General features: G+C 41.2%; 1 protein-coding gene across 1 annotated transcript; it reads right to left on the bottom strand.

The window, feature by feature from the left end:
- Positions 1-78: 78 nt before the first annotated feature.
- On the bottom strand, positions 79-11835 carry LOC122536353. The gene is made up of 11 exons (XM_043668671.1): positions 11421-11835; positions 10801-10940; positions 8608-8778; positions 8008-8215; positions 7801-7925; positions 7363-7496; positions 7012-7277; positions 6772-6916; positions 2274-5936; positions 837-2165; positions 79-579 (listed from the first exon to the last, which is right to left on the bottom strand). The coding sequence occupies exons 1-11, from the start codon at positions 11600-11602 to the stop codon at positions 118-120; spliced, it is 6825 nt and encodes a 2274-aa protein (XP_043524606.1). The 5' UTR covers positions 11603-11835; the 3' UTR covers positions 79-117.
- Between the last annotated feature and the right edge of the window lie 6700 nt (positions 11836-18535).

The raw sequence follows: 18535 nt of genomic DNA, 5'->3' as shown, positions 1-18535 counted from the left end.
AACGATATTAAAATATTACAAAATTAAAAACAGTATTACAAAAATAGCGTTGAATAAAAAAAAAGGAGGGAAAAGAAAAAGAGCAGAGTTCATTTTACAAATTGTGTAGCGTTCGCGTTACTGTTGATTACCCTGAAGAAGATTAGTGATCCCGCTGAGCAGTATAAAAATCTTCTTCACATTCGCTACCGCATTGTGAAGAACATTCTCAGTAGGACCAATTGACCTAGTACTCGTGGAATCTCTTCGTTGCTCCTCTTTCAAAGTTTTGTTGTACTTCTCATCCAGATTCATAATTAACCGTTCCACCGATCCAGTAAAATTCTCCGCTTTATTCAATCCGTTCATCACTACGTTCCCCAACTTTGGTATGCTTCTCTGCAAAAGAGACGACAATCCATCGTCGTTGTTTCTCTTGATATTCTTCCTCTTGTTGGCATTCCTTCTCGAAGTCGAGAATTTTTCAAGTGATATCTTCTGAATCAGCGATTTCTCGACGTCATCGATCTGACTAGATATCAGGTTCCTCGGGCTGGAAGATCCATCTAAATCTAGATGTTGCAATTCAGACGGCTGCACCTTGAAACAGAATCATTCGGATTTTATGCGAATTTCACTACAGAGTTCTATGATGACACAAACATATTCGATCTTAGAATATCTATGAATTGAATTTTTTTTAATCGCATACAGTGGCAATTTAAATAAATTCTCACGGTATAATCCACTCGTCATTTTTGACAAAATATAAGAAAAATAATAATAACAACAATATCAATAATGTAGGAAATTTTGAGACTAAAGATGTAATTATTTATTGTAGAATTAAAGCTTACCTTCTCCGCTTTGTTATTTTCGTTGGTCTCTTGATTCGTTGCTTCCCTTCGGAGTCTATTAGATTTTCTTATCCATGGCAACACCCTCATTGTTTCAGGTACATCAGAAAACGGTGCTTCCTTTAAATCCACTTCTTTATTATCTTTATCTTCCTTTTCGTTACGAAGCTCTTGCATGTTGGGAACACTCTCATCTCCGTACGAGGCATCGTCTGAACGTTTCTTACTTTTATCCAATTCTGGATCTATCCCCACGGTGTCTGATGCACCATGGCAGTCTTTGGAAATTTTTCCATACAGATCTCTTGCTCCAACAATCGGATTCACCTCGATCGACGAGTATTCAACAGAACCTACTTCACCAAAGTGATCGTACGACTTCGATGTCAAGGAACTTAAAATTCTCAGATTTTTCGGGAAATTTTCATATTTTTTAGACTCGTCGCTTTTACTCGTTAAATAAATTTGTTTCTTCATACTCGCCAATGTTTTACCGTACAACTTCTTTGTCTCGAGATGTCCTCTCGCCTTTTCAATTTTCGGCCCAGATGGAATCTTCTCTGAATTCTGCTTCGGATGTAAATCGTTAATTGATTCACTTTTCCGGCTTACGTCCGATATTTCGCGCATGAAAATGGGCACAGGCGTAAAATATTCTTTCGATCCAACGTCCCTTTGTTCTCGGACACGCGCAGCGTCTTCCTCTTTCGAATCTTCGACAGAAATATTAGCGTCCGTGGCGTTTTCTCGAGAAATTAGCGATACGGAAACATCGTCCTCCTCAGTTTGCGTTTCTTCCTCCGAAACATCTCGATCACTCTCCCTCAGATATCTGACACCTTGCGCGTCAGTTTTCTCCGAAGATTGCGCACTCGTCTCGTAATTTTCTTCGTTCTCTTCACGTTCGTCTGTGTCTTCCTCTTCGTCGAGTCTCGCCGATTTTTTAAAAAGCTTTTCGACCCGAGAGTCGACGTTGTCGAATATAGTTCTGACAATTTCCTCGATGATCGCATCCGAGGAATTCTCGTCCGGGATTTCATCGTGCCTCCGCGCCGGTTGACGCGTTTCGTAGGACTTGTAGCTTGAACTAGGTTTCCAGTTGATTATTTTCTTCAAATTAATCCTCGATTTCGACGGAGTTCCGTACAATTGCATCGGTGGATCCCCTCCTTTGTACTCGGACGGATCGATTATGTATATTTCTCTGCCCTCGGGGAGTTCATCTGATTCTTCCTGATCCTCTTCCTCGGAATATTGAACGGCTTTAAGACTTTCGCGATAAGGCTTCTGTAGCGGCCGATTGTACTTACTGCTATAGAGAGAGCGTGCCTGTTCGGGCCAAGTTAATTAAACGAAAAAAAGATTAATTGAACGATTAATTGAACGAGGAGTTTCGACGAATCTTAAACGAAACAGAATGACAATGAAATTAATTACCTGCGCGTCCCTATTCTCTTCTTCGTTTTCCGGATCTTCCTCGTAATAAAATATTCGCGGTCTCTCGATGTCCTCCACCACGGCGAGATAAACCTTGTTGTTGCTCCCCTTGCTCTCAGATTTTCCTCTACTCGGCTTTTCACCCCGATGCAAATTGGCCAGTTGTATAATCTTCTTTCTTAATTTACCAGGCTCGGGATGTTCCACGATCGTGGCGTCGCGGAAGTTACCCCGATCGCTCGGATTAAAAACTCTCCGTCTAACGTTCCTCGCTCGGACGATCTCGGTTACTTCCGGTACTTCCATCATCTCGGCTTCTTCGCTCGAGTCAACCTCCCTCTTCGAATGGTACTTGGCCGGTTGATACATCAACGCGTAAGCCAGTTTCTCGCGATCAATCATATCTCGAAAATCTTCACTGTCTCGGATCCTCTCCCACGCTTCCCTCCTTTTTAACTTTCTCCACTCCGGGTCTTGCTCCGTGTTATCTATCATACCGCGGATGCCTCTCTCGAATTTCTGCAGTATCATCTGCCTCTTATCCCGCAATTTCCTCCGCAATTCTTTCATCTGCCTCGTTTCGTTTCTCTGCTTGTTGATCCGCGATCGCCGCCTTGCGGCGGACGTTGTGCCGCGCGTTTCTTCTTTTAATTTGAGGAACAGATCTTTCAACGCGTTGAGTGTTTCCACCGTCTTCGACGCCCGCGGCTTAAACACGTTTAATCTCCTCTTAGTCTGAGCGGGGAGGCTCGCGAGCTCGGCTTTTTCACGGGGGAGTTGCGCCTCACGGAGTTTGGCCTCCCGTTTCGAGTTCGCTCCGACAACGTTACCGTTATCGTAATTGTTTTCAGATTCTTGTCCGATAGTTCCCTCTGATAAAGAGGAAACCGCCTCAACTGTCGTGCTTGAACTTTCCGCTCCCGGAGCCGCGGCCTCCTCGGCATCTCCTTTCTCCTTTGCATTCCCCTCCTCCTCGCCAACGACAACGGCGGGCGTAGAACTTTCGCGATTAAACGCAGTATACTTCGCAGTATTAATCGCCGCCGCCTCCTCCCTCTTCTCGTCAGGCCCACAGAGAAAAAACGTGCTCTCGTCGCGCGCTTTCAAGTCCGAAGTCGACGACGTTTCAAAGTCCGTTCTGCTTTGCAGCGAGGGGATCTCGCGATTGCTCTCCACGCTCGTTTCAATTTGCGACGAACGCGGTGTCTTCTCGTTTCGTACAATTTCCACGTTCGACGAGGACTCGTCCTGTAATTCCCAGTTCTCCGCGGGTGTACTCGCGGCTGCGAGCACTGAAAATTCTTCCACGTCCGAACGATCAAGTACGTCTTCGTTCAAATCCTCCAAGTTCGTTTCAGCCGATTTCAACGATTCAGACTTTGACATCGTGTCACGACTGATCTTTGGCTTCGAGCTGCCTTCCAATTCCGCTTTCTCGAAACGGTTCCGTTTTGTCAACGTCGCGAATGCCTCTTCGCGTTCGTCGTTGATCAATGGCTGCCGAATCGAAGGATCCGAACTTATGCTTCTGATCGCCGAAGATTCTACACCTTCGCTCGGTTCAGTTTGTGATTCCATTTTCTCGTAAGGATCCCCGAGTGTTATCAGCGTTGCAAACGTTGTTTCGTACGCTTCGTCAGTGATTAAAGGCTGTGGAACGAGGAGATCCGGTTTCAGGCGTGAATCTTTGATTTCTGAGGATTCTCGTACATCTGATTCTCCATTAATTCCCGGACTCGAAGATTCAGTTTGCAATTTTTTCTCGAACGGGTGCCCGTTGAATTCTGAAAATACCTCAACGTCCGTATCTTCGCGTATGCTCGATTTAACTATGTCCTTGCTCAGTTGCCCGGCGACTGGAATTTGATGAACCTCGAACTCCAATGATTCCAAAGATTCAACAGCGTCTCTCTTCGATCGGCAGCTGCAGCTTTTCGAATTTCTAACCATCCTGCACTTGCAGTCCCTCGAGTTCGCGTCGTCCTCGTTGATCATCTCTTCGTCGAACATCGCGTGCAGATCTTCGTCCCTTCTCCTCGATCTTTTATTTCCACGATAATCAGATCCGATCGTGAAATCCGGTCCTTTCCCCATAGAACTTGGATAGTAATCAGGGGGAGATTTTTTCTTTGCATAATAATTCTTTCTTTCGTTCGATGGCTGTCCAGTCAATATATATCGAAGAACGGACGCGCCGGGTTCGATCAAAGGGCTGTATATGGGTCTATGATTTTTCGGAAGATTAATGGATTCGTGGTAATCGTTCGCTCCTCTTAATCCACCGTTATCGTCTTGGACTTTGTGATCTTCGTTCGGCCGAGTTCCTACGAATTTCAATTCCTTCTCATTGCCAAGTCTGTCATTATTTCGAGATCTATAGGTTCCTGTGACAAATGGGGCATCAGATTCGATGAAAGGGTTGTGTACTGGTCTGTGATTCCGTACACCAATGTCACCGGGCTCGTGATAATCGTTTAATTCTTTCCACCTGTCTCTATCAACTTTGTGACTTTCATTTGATTCAGTTTCCGCAACGTCAAATTCCTCCCCACTGACAAATCCATTGATTCCCCGATGATCATAAATTTGCTCCTCCCACGCTTCGCTGGACTCTTTCGAATTTAGTTCCGTCGGATCTTTCCACGGCGTTGAACTTTCAACGAGATCTGCACGCTCGTAGAAGGGATAATCGTAAGTGTTCTCGCGGCCAGTCCACGGACGATCGTTCACCGCATCGTAATCCATCTTCGAAAGTTTCCTCCGAATTTTTAATTCGTCGTTCTTCGAACGATCGCGGCGCCAAGGAGAATTTTCAACGAACACGTAATCGTAGTCTCTGTTTAGAGGGGAGTGTTCGTAGAACGCGTCGTCCTCCGATAAATCTTCCACCGGATTTGCCTCGAAAAGTTCGCGGAACGTGTTTCCACCGCTGTCGTTGCTTTCCAACTCCACGCTTTTACGATCTCTGCCGTATCCGGCCGCTCTCCGTAAATGACTGTCCCTTTCCAAGGCCGTAGACCCTCCAATCTCCGCGAGTAGATCTCTCCTGGTCCTTTTAGATTCTCGATCCGTCCCTCTCCTTTCATTGTCGATCGGCTCGTCCAAGTTGCCGCGAGCTAAACGCTCGTACAGAGTATTCAGAGACTCTCTGACACTGTCGGACGATCTTTTCCTATTTTCCTGGCCGGTTTGCTTCTTGATGGCTTTCAGAGTGTTCTGTATCTTCATCATCAAGGAGATGGCGTCGGTGACGAGGTCGGCAATCGGTTTCCTCAATTCGATCCTCGTGTCGCTCGAGGTTAGCAGACCTCTGAGACGGGCGAGACGCTTCTTGAACTCCTGCAATTTATTCTGCATGTTTTCCTCCGGCTGCGTCGAGACATCGCCGGTCCTCTCGTCGGATAATCCTCTGATATTTAACAGCGATCTACTCTCGTAATCGTCCAACTTCCTTCTCACGAATCTCTTCAGTCTCTTGAGTTCTCTCTCAACGTTTGACTTGAACGTCGAGCCGTCGTTTATTCGGTTCATCATTTCGTTCATTGCGGCTGCTCGATGCTCACGCACAGATCTTTTAACCCGCATCTTCACGTTCGCCACGTTTTTGTAATTATGCGAGGGTTTTGCTCTCGATGTTTCGTCGCTTCTCATGCAAGATTTTATCTGAAAGAATCAGACGATTCGCTGATATATATATACGCTACCGTAAGTCACCGGACACTACGACAAATTAAGGTACGGGCAATTATATTCGATGAAATATTTCCTATTTTATGAAACGAAATTACTACTTATTCCATATGTATAATATCTAGAATACATATGTCAGTTTATGTGTCAAAAATCTCACCAAGAAGTATATTATGTATCTTATATCTTTGTTTCGCCGACATATCCGCCTCGTGCAGATATGACAGCCTGAACTAACCGTGGCATTTTTTCGATTAACTTTTATCAATATTTCAGGAAAGAATTTCTTTCCACGCTTCTTCTAATTTCTTCCACAAGTCTTTTTTCGATTTTGGTCACGTTTTTCGAAGTCTTCTGTCCAATTCATCGAGTAATTCTTCGACTGAATTTTTTAAATATATATATATATTATTTATTTATTATATATATATATATATTTTTTCGTAAATATATATATACGTAAAATATCAGTTTTGTTTTCAAGTATTATTATAAAATAAGTGCACATAACAGGATTGCACAATAAAATTAATCCAAGTATAAAAGTATATCTGTGTTCTAGTATTCAACTCAAAATAAGCAAGTGTCCGTACGCTGATTCGCGAAAGTTTGTTCTCGAAAATTCTGCACTGATTCTACAGACAAGCATTTGAAATTTATCTACAAATCGCTATAGAAACATTTATCACATTTCTGTAGTAATTTGTGTTTTTATTATAAGTCTTTCTCGTATAGAAAACACACTGGTAAAAAATTTTCACGAATTCAGTATAGGAAAAAATAAAACGACAGGAGCATGTTTTGTTACCTTTAAATCGGGAACAACCCAGAAACCGATGTCACCCGATTGTAATTGAAAATCCACACCTTTCGTGTCGTTCAAAATCTTCGGCCGTATCTCAGGTATAGTGTTGTTGGTTAAAGTCAGCAATTTGTTGTTTAAGAAAATGGTTCTAAACATACACGAGAAATACACAGTGCAACTGTACGTAGCAAAATAGTGTCGAGACAATTGTTATTCTCACACACAGTTTCTTATTATACTTACTTGGCAAACATTCTGTTAGGAGCATCGAGACCTGGCGAAAGAATGTACTCGTGAACAGTGGTGATCTCGGCCTCTTCGAAATTAATCGCGATGTCCTCTGGACTCAAATTCACACCAAAGATCACGATGGATCCTCTTTCGTGTCTGTTGGAAGCTTTCGCGCACTGGCAATAAAGATATACGTGATTCTCGTTGCCAGTTTGAATCCTTGCGTCGAATACTTCTCGTTCGACGAGAGTTTTGTGAAGAAGAGAAACCCAGTAATCCTGTGTGTAATTTAACGTCGATTAGCCGATTAGTGGATTTCTTTTTAACGCGGCAGTTTGATTCACGATATTCCGAGAAACTCACTGGAGTTGGTCGGGTCAGGTCGGTCGGTTGCCTCATGAACACGTTCACGTTTAATTTCGCCGCGTTTCCTAGCCTTCTAGTCAAAACGAGCGCTCCGATGAACGAGCTTTTGCATTCTTCTGGGCTTGACTCGGCTTTCGTCAAAATTAATTTCGTCGTACGTTAGGAACGATGTATTTTTAACATTATATTTGTGAAAGTTAATTACTAATTCAATCTTAGGAAGCAAGCTACCACCTTTCGAGTTTTTAATGTAATAGGTTCACAATATGAACAGATAACTAACCATAATTTCTATGAAAATTTCCCTACGTTTGAAAAAGTTGAAACGCATTTGAACAGAAATTAAATTAAATTCCTTTGCTTTCCTTTTGAAAAAAAAAAAAAAAAAAAAAAGGTGAATACGAAGGAATTAAAAAAGAAAGAGGAAACTCTCACCAATCCATAGTGGTTTGTTCTCTATAAAACGACCTATGACTTTGAACATCTCCTCCTTCTCTTCCTCTAAATTATCCTGATGTACGAAGGCTCCGCCGTTTCCCAGAGTAACGCTGTCGAAGTCGCTGCAATTAATTTCGAGCATCGTCGATTTAAAATTCCCACGTTAGAGCGGATGTGTTTTAGCGAGTGAGGGGAGAAATTTACGGATGCCACGTGACGGCCGAGAGTGCAGGCGCGGCAACGCCGAAGTAATCTCGAAGATACTCCTGGTACTTGACGCTGTTATAAGCCACGACATCGGGTCCAGTAATGACGCTGCTCGAGTATCTCGGGTATTCGTCCAATACTTTTCGCAGGCCGACCGTCTGCTTCCCTAAATCACCAGCCGATAGATTGCATCTAATTTGGCACTCTGGAAAATCGATGTTAAAGTGCATCTTCTCCTTTCCATTGATTGAACGAACTTTTCAAAAGTCACTGACTGATCGATTCCGTTTCTTGCAACGAAATGTCTCAATTTCGAGGCCTGTTGCTATTTTTTTTTTTTTTTTATAAAATTTTTTGACACGCAACTTCATTTTCTGTAAATTACTTCTGATTTCAAGAGTTGACGCGACGTTTCAAGTTACAATTGGACTCTCTCTAAATCGGATCTGTCGATCGTCGAATTCTATCGTTTAACATTCCAAAGATTCGCTTGACATTTTCTCTTCGAGGCTAGAGATAGTTTTTCATTATTTTTCAATTTGTGGAATTGATCAACGTGACTTTTGATCAGTGACGGGCACTCGTGAATCAATTTACCATATCCCAGCTGCCAGTTGGCATTGAAATCCATGTGATCGCTGAAAGAAATGATCTCCCTCGCATTTTCGGACTCCTCGAACCTCTTTTGTCGAGTCTCTGGCGAAATGCAGGCGATCACATCCAATCCTGCCTTTTCCGCCCATTGATGGGTCAGAACCCAGTCTGACTCTACGATCGTAATACGTGCTATGAGATGTCTTAATTATGGGCATTTTAAAACGAAAAGAATGCTCTGACAAACAGTCTTTGCGGACAAAGTCAGAACGAAATATTATCGATTGTTTTGTGATATTGAAAAGTCACAAATCGATTTTTAAAGGGATTAAATTATTCTGTAAACGATTTCTACTTGTAGACATACTACTCGTGACATGTTAGGGGTAATGTCGTTTTTTGATGCTGTATAAAATTTTATTTCATTCAAATTATTGTCACCAGATGTATAATGTTTATTAAATTTGAAAAAAAACGAAATTACTTATGGGTATCCCTATTAGATTGTTTGATTACCTATTGATCACAAGTTTAATTCGTATAATTCTTTTTAATTATTTTACTTGTACGCTGAGTTGATAGATTTACTCTACTGCCATTAATAAAATTGCGTTCACTGTATAGCGTAGCTATAATATATGTATATGTAAAGTAACATACTGTACATATAAAATATATTGTGTGTGGTAATATGATCGGTATAATATACATAAAACACAGTAATAAAAAAAAACTGATGAATTTATATATAAATACAACGTGTAAAAGCTATTTTCACAGTTGTATCCATCAGTCTAGAACGAATTACTTTCTTCTTCAAATGATTGAGATTAAATTGTTCCAACATTACTGCAAGAACTAATAGAACCAATTAGTTCACTGTATCATCAGGTATCATCAGGAGGTTCGAAATTTCTTAGAATCCTCCAGTTTTCCAATTACAACCCGAGTTCAGCCCAACTTGCTCCCTTGGGTCAGATTCAACTCTCAAATGGAAAACAGAGAAGGAGAATTTGCTGCCGTTTCAGTGTCCGATTACGTCGTGCAGAAAAACGTACCAAACGTTAAATTACTAAGCTCGTTTGCTACGGTTCGCACCTTACGTTTGCACGTAAATCAGACAGGGGAGTGGTTGAAGTAAAGTAACGCGAGGTACGTCCACGAGTGAAATACACATAGGTGTCTTTAGACTACTCGCTGCTCGAGCTAGGATAACGATGATGTGTGATACGTGATATACGCGCGGATGTACAGCTGTGGCGGGTACATAAACCTTCTCGTTTCTCTTCTCAAAACACCTCTCGCCTCGCATATGGACACGCACCGGCGCATGAAGCATTGTTTAGGTTAATTCGGGCAGTTTCTGCAACTGGCTGACCACGGTGTTGCATCGGCCGCGAAATTGGCCGAGGAAGATGTGTGTGATAGGCGCTTCGTCGTTAATGCAACTTTAGAGTGAACGGATGCATGTAGGATCCTTTGTAGGCCGTCGTCCGTTACATTACCGCCTAAATTAACCGTGATAACGTTCGGTGTGTATATCGACTGTATCGCGGTCAAGTTAGCTGGATACATCGACGGAGAATTTATTAGCCACTCGAGTGGACTATTTTGCATTTCAATCGGATCGTGTCACATCTTTTTAAATGGTTGTCAAGTCGGTGTGTTTCTCAACCTCTTGCGCTGGAACGACGTGTCGCGCGTTTTTCGTCCCAAAGTTTGCAATATTTTCTCAATTTAAAGTATATTTAGATAGGCTAGCAGGCAAAACAATAAATTTACTGCTTCTTGGTAATTTCTATCCTTACTTTCAAATGAAAAATCATAAACTTGTTGTTAGCGATATCAGTGAAAGTCGAGTTTATATGTTTTAAGCGGATTGTTGAAAAATTGATTGCTCGTAATTTTAGCGAGACAAGAAAAGTATGGTAGCGACGCGCGTAGTAACACAGAAATTTAAGAAATACTCGAACTTTTTCTGAGAATATAATTACCTTCGAATTCTTAAATTCGCTATGAACCTTTCGAACTCGATGATAACACTAATTTCAATCATTCTCTTTCTTTTGTCAAATAACCGCATGAAAACTTGAGATTAGTGTTACCAAAGACAAATACATTCACAGGTTAGTTAGTGTATACGTGACTTACTCAAATAACGAGAAACGATTAAAGGGTGATAACGATTAAGCTCACCGGATACAATTTTTCTCTCGTCATCGGCGTCCTGAGAATTCGGATCGGTAAAGTAGTAGAGGGAATTACGTGGTCCTCCGAACCGTAAATATGCAGGGCTCAAGGCTCTCGCTAGATTTATGCTCCTCTCGAAATCCGTGCTGAAATTGCAATAATCACGTCCGATTGCTTGCGTCGATGAATGCGATTATCGCCGGTTAATCGCATTGATTTCTGCCCAGTTTCGTCAGGATTTTTTCCGAGCGGTGAACGAGCATCGGACGAAATTCCGCGACAGTTTGAAATTCAAATTAAAACACGCGCACGTTTCGTTAGCTAGATTGGATATCGTTTCGTTCAAAGGATACGCGCGCGGAGTCACAGAGATGGCTTTTTTTTTCTTTCATTCTGTACGAGTTATCGAAGTCTTGCGCTCTATCGATTGGTTTTAAATTGATCTCAAATTGCTCCACGCTCGTTCTTGGCCCGATTCTGTCGTTATTGCGCGCGAAATACTACTGCGGGCCAAAAGAAAGAAAGGAAAAGTTTTTTTCAAAAAACCGGTTTTTTTCAAAATTTGTTTATCACGGAACAAGGTTAGCCACTGTAGAAAAAGCTAGTTATAAATTCAACGTACGTACCTTAGCGCATTCCCGGCTAATAGTGTTACTGGATCAATGGTGAGACTGAGAAATTTCTCATCAGTCACAGCGACGGGTTCTTCCAGGTTGATCCTCAGCGTTATCTCCTCGCTCGAGCAACGAGGAGTCGCCAGACCAGACAGAACGAATAAAACGATAAAGCTCTGCCGGCGATACTTCATTTTGTCGATTGATTCAGTTGCTTTCGGATCGACACGGGGAACTTTCCATCTCGCGGTGGACGAAACAGTCGGGAGTGTCTTCGGCTGGTTTGCACCACCGTTTCGCCGGGAGGTTTTTATTCGTACTGAAGAACGATTGTTTGGAAAAAATGATATACGACACCGATATTGGCAAGTGGCACGAGTCGTTTGGCCGCTTTCGAAATCGGCGGCCGAAGTTGCGTAAAAGAGGAAAAAGAAAGAAAAATTGGGAGTAGCGCGAAATTGCACGCACAGCGAAATGCGCCGGGTCGAAATTCTTGAAATTCCCACGTCATCGCGATAAATGCCGTTTAACACGTAGCTCGCGGAAATATTTGAACACACTTGTCATATGAAACGTTTTCAAATTTCATTGAGACGATTTGCTTGATCAAATTTAGTAGCTACTACTGGTGTATAGCACACTCGATAGTGATTTTATACGATAATTTTATATGTATAACGGATATCGAAGATCAACTTAACTGTGTGAGTTTCTATGTATATTTTCAGATTTGATAGACGAATTTCATTCTAGTTCCAATGAAATTTCAAAATGTTCGGTATAACACATGTAACATAATATAATATATATATATATATATATATATATATATGTAATATATTATATTACATAATATAATGCATTCACAAAAGGTCTCGTACAATATAATATACACGAAGGAGAAGGACGTTGATAAAAGGAGATCGGATTAATAAACAAAACGATCGAGTTGGTAACACGATTGACTTTTATTACATTTTTTTTCATTTTTTTTTTTTTTTTTTTTTTTAGAACTAAATAACATAAACGCATATTCTGGTTAATTCACTTTTTGTTTATTACTCGTAATATTACTATCGTATTAAGAGCTATAACGATGAGGCGCGCCCCTAAATCGTCTTCATGCTTTATCATGTCTTTTTTTCCTTTTTGCTCCTTCTTTTTTTCCCTTGCTTTTTGTTTTTCCCTTTTGTTAACCCTCGCCTTTTCCTTTCTCCTTCTTTTTGTTTTCTCTCGCATTTTGTGTTTCATCTCTCCCGCCGTGAAAGCCAAAAGAAACGCCGCGAATCTCTCGTACAACGTAGGAAGAGGAAAGCTCGATTATCCTTCTCTTTTCTCGCTTTTTTTTTTTTTTTTTGATTTTATCCCCGCTTCGTTATACGTTTCGTTTCAAGCTTTAGACTGATTCGTGGCCATACGTCGCCTCCAGCTTGACACTTGAAATTTCTATGCACCTTTCTTTCTATCGTGCAAAGAGATCGACGAGGGACGCAGAAGACCAGCAGAAGGCCTTGAATCGCATTTCCCGTCTTTTCCTCTCGTTTTCTCTTTTCTTTGCCTTTCTTTCCTTTTTTTTTTCCTTTTTTGCCGTCGTTTCAAGGGTCAAGAGGAGGGACGAATAGCGAATGTAGGACTCTATGCATTTTTTACGCGTAACCAAGAGCCGAGACCATGCCCAGGGGTGGGTTTGACGGGGGATGCTCACGGGTACAGCTACAAAATTGTGTGTCCTGTCGTGTCGTATCGTGTCGTGTCCCTGCTTGTGTGTGTGTGTGTAAACGGTGCCTGTAGTCTGTAACCTTCGCCTTTTATTAACCTTTTATTTGGCACGTGTAAACGCTTTGCCTGTTTTAATTTCACTGTCACCGAGTTCGGTTTCAGGTGTACTCACCTACCATTCGTGATTGTTCGAATCGGTGAAACAATTCGAAATTTCGTTCAATTGAATTATTTTGGAACATTTTCAACTCAACTTGCAAGCTGTCAACTTTAAGAATCGAGATTTCTTTCTTTTCATTTAATCCTGTTGGACTTTTCAGGTTTATTTAATTCTCGAACAATTTCAATTTAAGATACTTGTTAATTTATAGTAAAAACAACAGGGAACGCTTGGTTAGCTTTTTTTAACAAAGGATATATCGTTCAATCACCAAGTTCGGTTTCAGGTGTATTCACCTACCATTCGTGATTGTTCGAATCGGTGAAACAATTCGAAATTTCGTTCAATTGGATTATTTTGGAATTGTGAGTTTAACATTTTCAACTCAACTTGCAAGCTGTCAACTTTAAGAATCGAGATTTCTTTCTTTTCATTTAATCCTGTTGGACTTTTCAGGTTTATTTAATTCTCGAACAATTTCAATTTAAGATACTTGTTAATTTATAGTAAAAACAGCAGGGAACGCTTGGTTAGCTTTTTTAACAAAGGATATATCGTTCAATCACCGAGTTCGGTTTCAGGTGTATTCACCTACCATTCGTGATTGTTCGAATCGGTGAAACAATTCGAAATTTCGTTCAATTGGATTATTTTGGAATTGTGAGTTTAACATTTTCAACTCAACTTGCAAGCTGTCAACTTTAAGAATCGAGATTTCTTTCTTTTCATTTAATCCTGTTGGACTTTTCAGGTTTATTTAATTCTCGAACAATTTCAATTTAAGATACTTGTTAATTTATAGTAAAAACAGCAGGAAACGCTTGGTTAACTTCTTTAACAAAGGGTATATCGTTCGAATAATTACAAGTTGCACTGTCTACACAATTTTCACTGTCAAAGAAACGAAAGGAAAAAAGAAAAAATAGAAAATTTTCAATCATCACACGGGGAATAAAATGTCTGGGGAGGCTTTCTACAAATGGTGAGAAAGTGATTTTGAAAAGAATGTTTTCGCACCGTAATTCGTTTAATTCGCTGAATAAAGGGTTAATTTTCACGTGCACAGGCATGTGTGTGTATACTTACGTGTTCATGTAACGTGTAAATAAGTGGTCGCTTAATATCTAGGTTACTTTATTTTTATATCAATGTTTATGTGTGTATATATATATGTATATATATATATATATATACACATATATATATTATACATAATCTAACAACAATATATAATATTATCATCATCGACTTATCCGGCGTTACTTGCTCTTTTCTTCCTCGAATATTACACAATATTTCATGCTCAACGATCGTGTTTTCCACTATTCGCTAAGTACTCTACGACTCATACAAGAGATCTGTTATTATTTCCTTCTCTTTGTTAATGCACGTTTCTCGCAAATCTGCTTTTCTTTTCTCATCTGCCGAGCAAGCTTCGTGCGATTTTTGGGCATTCGAAAGACCCCGGTATGCCCTTTTCTTTTGTTTCTATTCATCTCGATCATTTCTTTATTTTTTCCTCTTCAACATCTAGCCGCCTGTTCTTTTTTTGTTCTTTTTTCTGTTTTTTTTTTTTTTTTTTTTGTACATCGGTTCTCTATATTTTCCGTGCAGTCCTACACGATTTAACGATTACAATAATTATTGGTCATTGCATGCAGCTAAAAATCGCTTCGCATCTTCGAACGTCGAGATATAAAATTACACAGAGATATCGATGTGAACGTATGTGTACGCGTCGCAATTTACGTGTTCGGCTTCGGAGTTCGAAGTTGAGAGTGACGTGTTTCCATATTTCTCTTTTTTTTGTCTCTTTCTTTCCCTTTCGTTTGTTCCTTTAATCGCGCGATCGCGTATGAGAAACGTCGTCGGAGCACGTTAGCACGTTGAGCCAGTCGACGTTTCGTTTCGCCATCGCGCGGTGCGTGCGTGCGTGCGTTAGTCTGTGTGGCTGTGTGTGTGTGTGTGTCTGTGTCTGTGTGTGTGTATGTATACGTAGGTACTCCGATTCTTAAGTACATATACAGTGTCTGGACGCGCTTGTGTACGCGAGACGCCATTTTGTCACTAATTGTTTTCTTCTTCAACTTTGTTGCATAAGAAACGCATAACATTAATAATTATAGGCATCTATAGTATTGCTTCTCGATTCAACGAATTTATGAAGATTTACCGGGCACGGTGCAGGTGTGATCTACGTCGTAACACGATGAAACAGGCTGCTGCTCGAATCGCCGGGGAATAGGAGATCGGAAAAGAAAAGAAGAGAAAAAAAGGAACGCGCCCTTTTCTTCCTTTCTCTTTTCTTTTTTTTTTTTTTTCATGCCGCGCGCTCGTTCCATGGTCGATTCACATTTTTAATTCCATTTCTGAAGGAAGAATTCCTCCAGCGACACCGAGAGATCCAATTTTAGAGCCGGGGAGTCGCTTCGACTCGCTAAATTATTCAGACGCTTTTCACCGTCAACGCGAAAAGCAGTTTGCTGAGAAGAATACGCCTGTTTCTTCGTGGCGTGTTCCAGTGATTAACGGGATTAACGCGATGGATCGATGGATCCTTTCCAGGATCGAGCGACAGCCGAGTACCGTGTTCACGGAATTCCTATCCAAAAAATCGCACAAGTCCGCTCGAAAGATCTCTCGTCGAAACTATTCGACAGCCGTTGTTTGAAAAAAGTCGCTTCGAGTGGTGTTGTCTCTCGCCTCGGAACACGCCGGTTTTATCGAAATTTCTCCCTTTCTCTTTCCCTTTAACGTCGTCTTCACTTTCGTCGGCATCCCCCTCCTTCCCCCCCCCCTCCCTTGTATACAAAGCTAACGACTACTTACTTAACATCGTGGTTTTTCTCCTGTTTTTACCTTTTTTCACTTTTATCACACCACTTTCTCCTTTGTTTTTTTTCTTTCTCGAAATTTTCTCGTGTGCACGTTTGTGTGTGTGTGTGTGTATGTGTGTGCGTGTGTAGATGTACATATTTGAACTGCACTGTATTCTCTCGATTATCGCCTAACATTTACCGTTCTTTTTTTCTTTTCTTTTTGCAACGCTTTTAGCTCATACTTTGTTGCTTCTTCCTCTCCTTTTTTTTCCCCAAATTTCTTTTTCTTTTCTTTTGTTTCGCGAACGCATTGGAAAAAAACGTGCGTACATTAACGCGACACGATCGTCGTCGAGATCACCCTCGACGTTAGCGTAAGAGATCATAACAATAGTACGTTGATTTAACGTTAAGTTATCATTATTACTTTATAATGCGTTGTGTCGTTGTCTCTGAATAAGTCAAGTCGGTTCTTTCTCACGAGTTACGCCGATATTCGTCATCAAGGTTTGTCCCCCCATGGAACCTCGGGACACGATCGTGTCGTACATTTTTCTTTCCGTGGCTCTCTTCTACGGATCACGGATTCCTCTCGCTCGTGTAGAGAAGATCGAAGAACTCGAACGAGAACGAAGCACGCGAGGGTGTACCCGACGTTCCAGGGAACTTGGTTCTATCTTCTGGTCTTCCGTTCATCCTTTTCCCGCTTGACACGGTTACGTAGAACGAAACCACCACGAAAACTTTGTTTTTTTTTTTTTCATTTTTTTTTTTTTTTGGTTATACTAAACGCAGGTCTAGGTTATACGCGGGACTATGTACATGGAGAAAAGAACCTTGTTTTACACCTGTCGTATAATCTTAACGTTTCGGCGCATATCGTACCTTAACGCGTTTACATTCATTCGTGACTTCTCAGTTTTCTTTCTCCTCTTTCTCTCTCTCTCTCTCTCTCTCTCTTTTTTCTCCGCTAAACACTTGCCCGATATAATTAAGGTACCTAAGAATGGTTCGCTATCTATCCTTTACGTGCTTAACTCCGCGCGTGTCTCGTTTCGACGGATCAGTTGTAGTTTGCTAGCGAGTACTACGATATTACTTTCTAATATTACAGTTTATTCCGGTTTACCGAGAACAGCGCACGATTCCGTGGTGTGTGGATGTGTGTGTATGCGTGTGTGTGCGTGTGTGTGTGTGTGTATGCGTGGGGTCACGTCGAAAACAGACAGACGCGAGCCGCTAGGTTTTCTCTTTTTTTTTTTCTTGTCTTTTTAATTCAATTCATTTTGCTTTTTTCCCTCCTTCACGATTACAATCGTCTATGAAACACGAATCAAGTAGATTTAATTATATTTAAATATATTTATATCACTTGCCACGTGCCGCGTGCAGGCTTAGGGTGGCTTCAGGTCAAAGGATGCGAATAGGATAGTGCGTAAGAGGATAGTGAAAGTCGCCTAGAGACCGTATGATTTCTAGGCGGTGCCGGTGCAGGAGTGAAGCGTTGGTAGAGAGACACTCGTTAAAAAAGGGAGACCGAAGATAGATCAGTTGGCATCGATGGAAAAGATCGAAAGAATCAAAGAGCAAGAGAAAGTCTGGAGAGTTTTGTTTCTTTTTTTCTTTTTCACGCGACTGGTGACTCGTTTTTCCATTTTCCCTGTCGATATTTCATTCCCTGCTTTTGTGGACCGCGTTGTTATTACATTCTCTTCTTCGCGAATCGACGATCGCTGAAAGATCGCCGCGCGTCGATTACATTCTGTCATGTTCTCCATCCACTTTTGGTCTATTTTCTTTCGTCGGATTTTCCACCTCTTCACGGGCGGTGTCGTCGTTTCAACGATTCTGGTTTCGCGCGCGGCTTCTGTTCCCGCCGATGATGAAAGATCGATGAAAGATCGTCGGCAAACGGCCTGCTCAACCAAATTCCTACTTGCGACCGCAAGAATGCGCAGAGAATTCCTCGCGAACGAAAGTCTCGAACAAAGACGCAGAGTTTTACAAAACTTGCTGAAGAAATGGCTGAGTTCTTGAGCGAGAGAACTTGAAATCGTCTGATTATCGTTAATGATTTCTTGGTCTATTCCCGGGACGATCTGTGTCCACTTTTCATTGGCAACAAATCGTCTGCTTCCTCTGAACGTGATCTTTTAGAATCTGCGTTGATGTTACTGATTAACTGAATTGAAAAGAATTAGAAAGAAATTCGAAGTTTGGTTCAGCTTCAAACTTTCAATCGAATTACAAATATCGTACGTAATATAAATTCTAACGTGTCGTACAAACGGTACATTTATTTACCAGTGGCTGCTCTGAGCCGCTGTTGCATCTACGAAGTCAGCCATTTCGTAACAAACGTGTAATAAGAAAGAATATTCGGTACACCGTCGTTACAAATGAAACAACATCGAATCGAAAGATACGTG

The sequence above is a fragment of the Frieseomelitta varia genome, unplaced genomic scaffold (assembly GCF_011392965.1).
Source record: "Frieseomelitta varia isolate USP_RPSP 00005682 unplaced genomic scaffold, Fvar_1.2 scaffold_822, whole genome shotgun sequence".
NCBI classification, from domain to species: domain Eukaryota; kingdom Metazoa; phylum Arthropoda; class Insecta; order Hymenoptera; family Apidae; genus Frieseomelitta; species Frieseomelitta varia.
The sequence above is the reverse complement of the archived record's forward strand: the minus strand, read 5'-3'. Positions and strand labels throughout refer to the sequence as shown.

Bases quoted from the DNA above. Each gene is read 5' to 3' on its own strand.
- LOC122536353 (XM_043668671.1), bottom strand. From the start codon at position 11,602: ATGAAGTATCGCCGGCAGAGCTTTATCGTTTTATTCGTTCTGTCTGGT. The intron at 2,166-2,273 runs GTAATTAATTTC...TGGCCCGAACAG, and splicing joins AAGAGAATAGGGACGCGCAG to GCACGCTCTCTCTATAGCAG. The intron at 580-836 runs GTAAGCTTTAAT...TTCTGTTTCAAG, and splicing joins AAAATAACAAAGCGGAGAAG to GTGCAGCCGTCTGAATTGCA.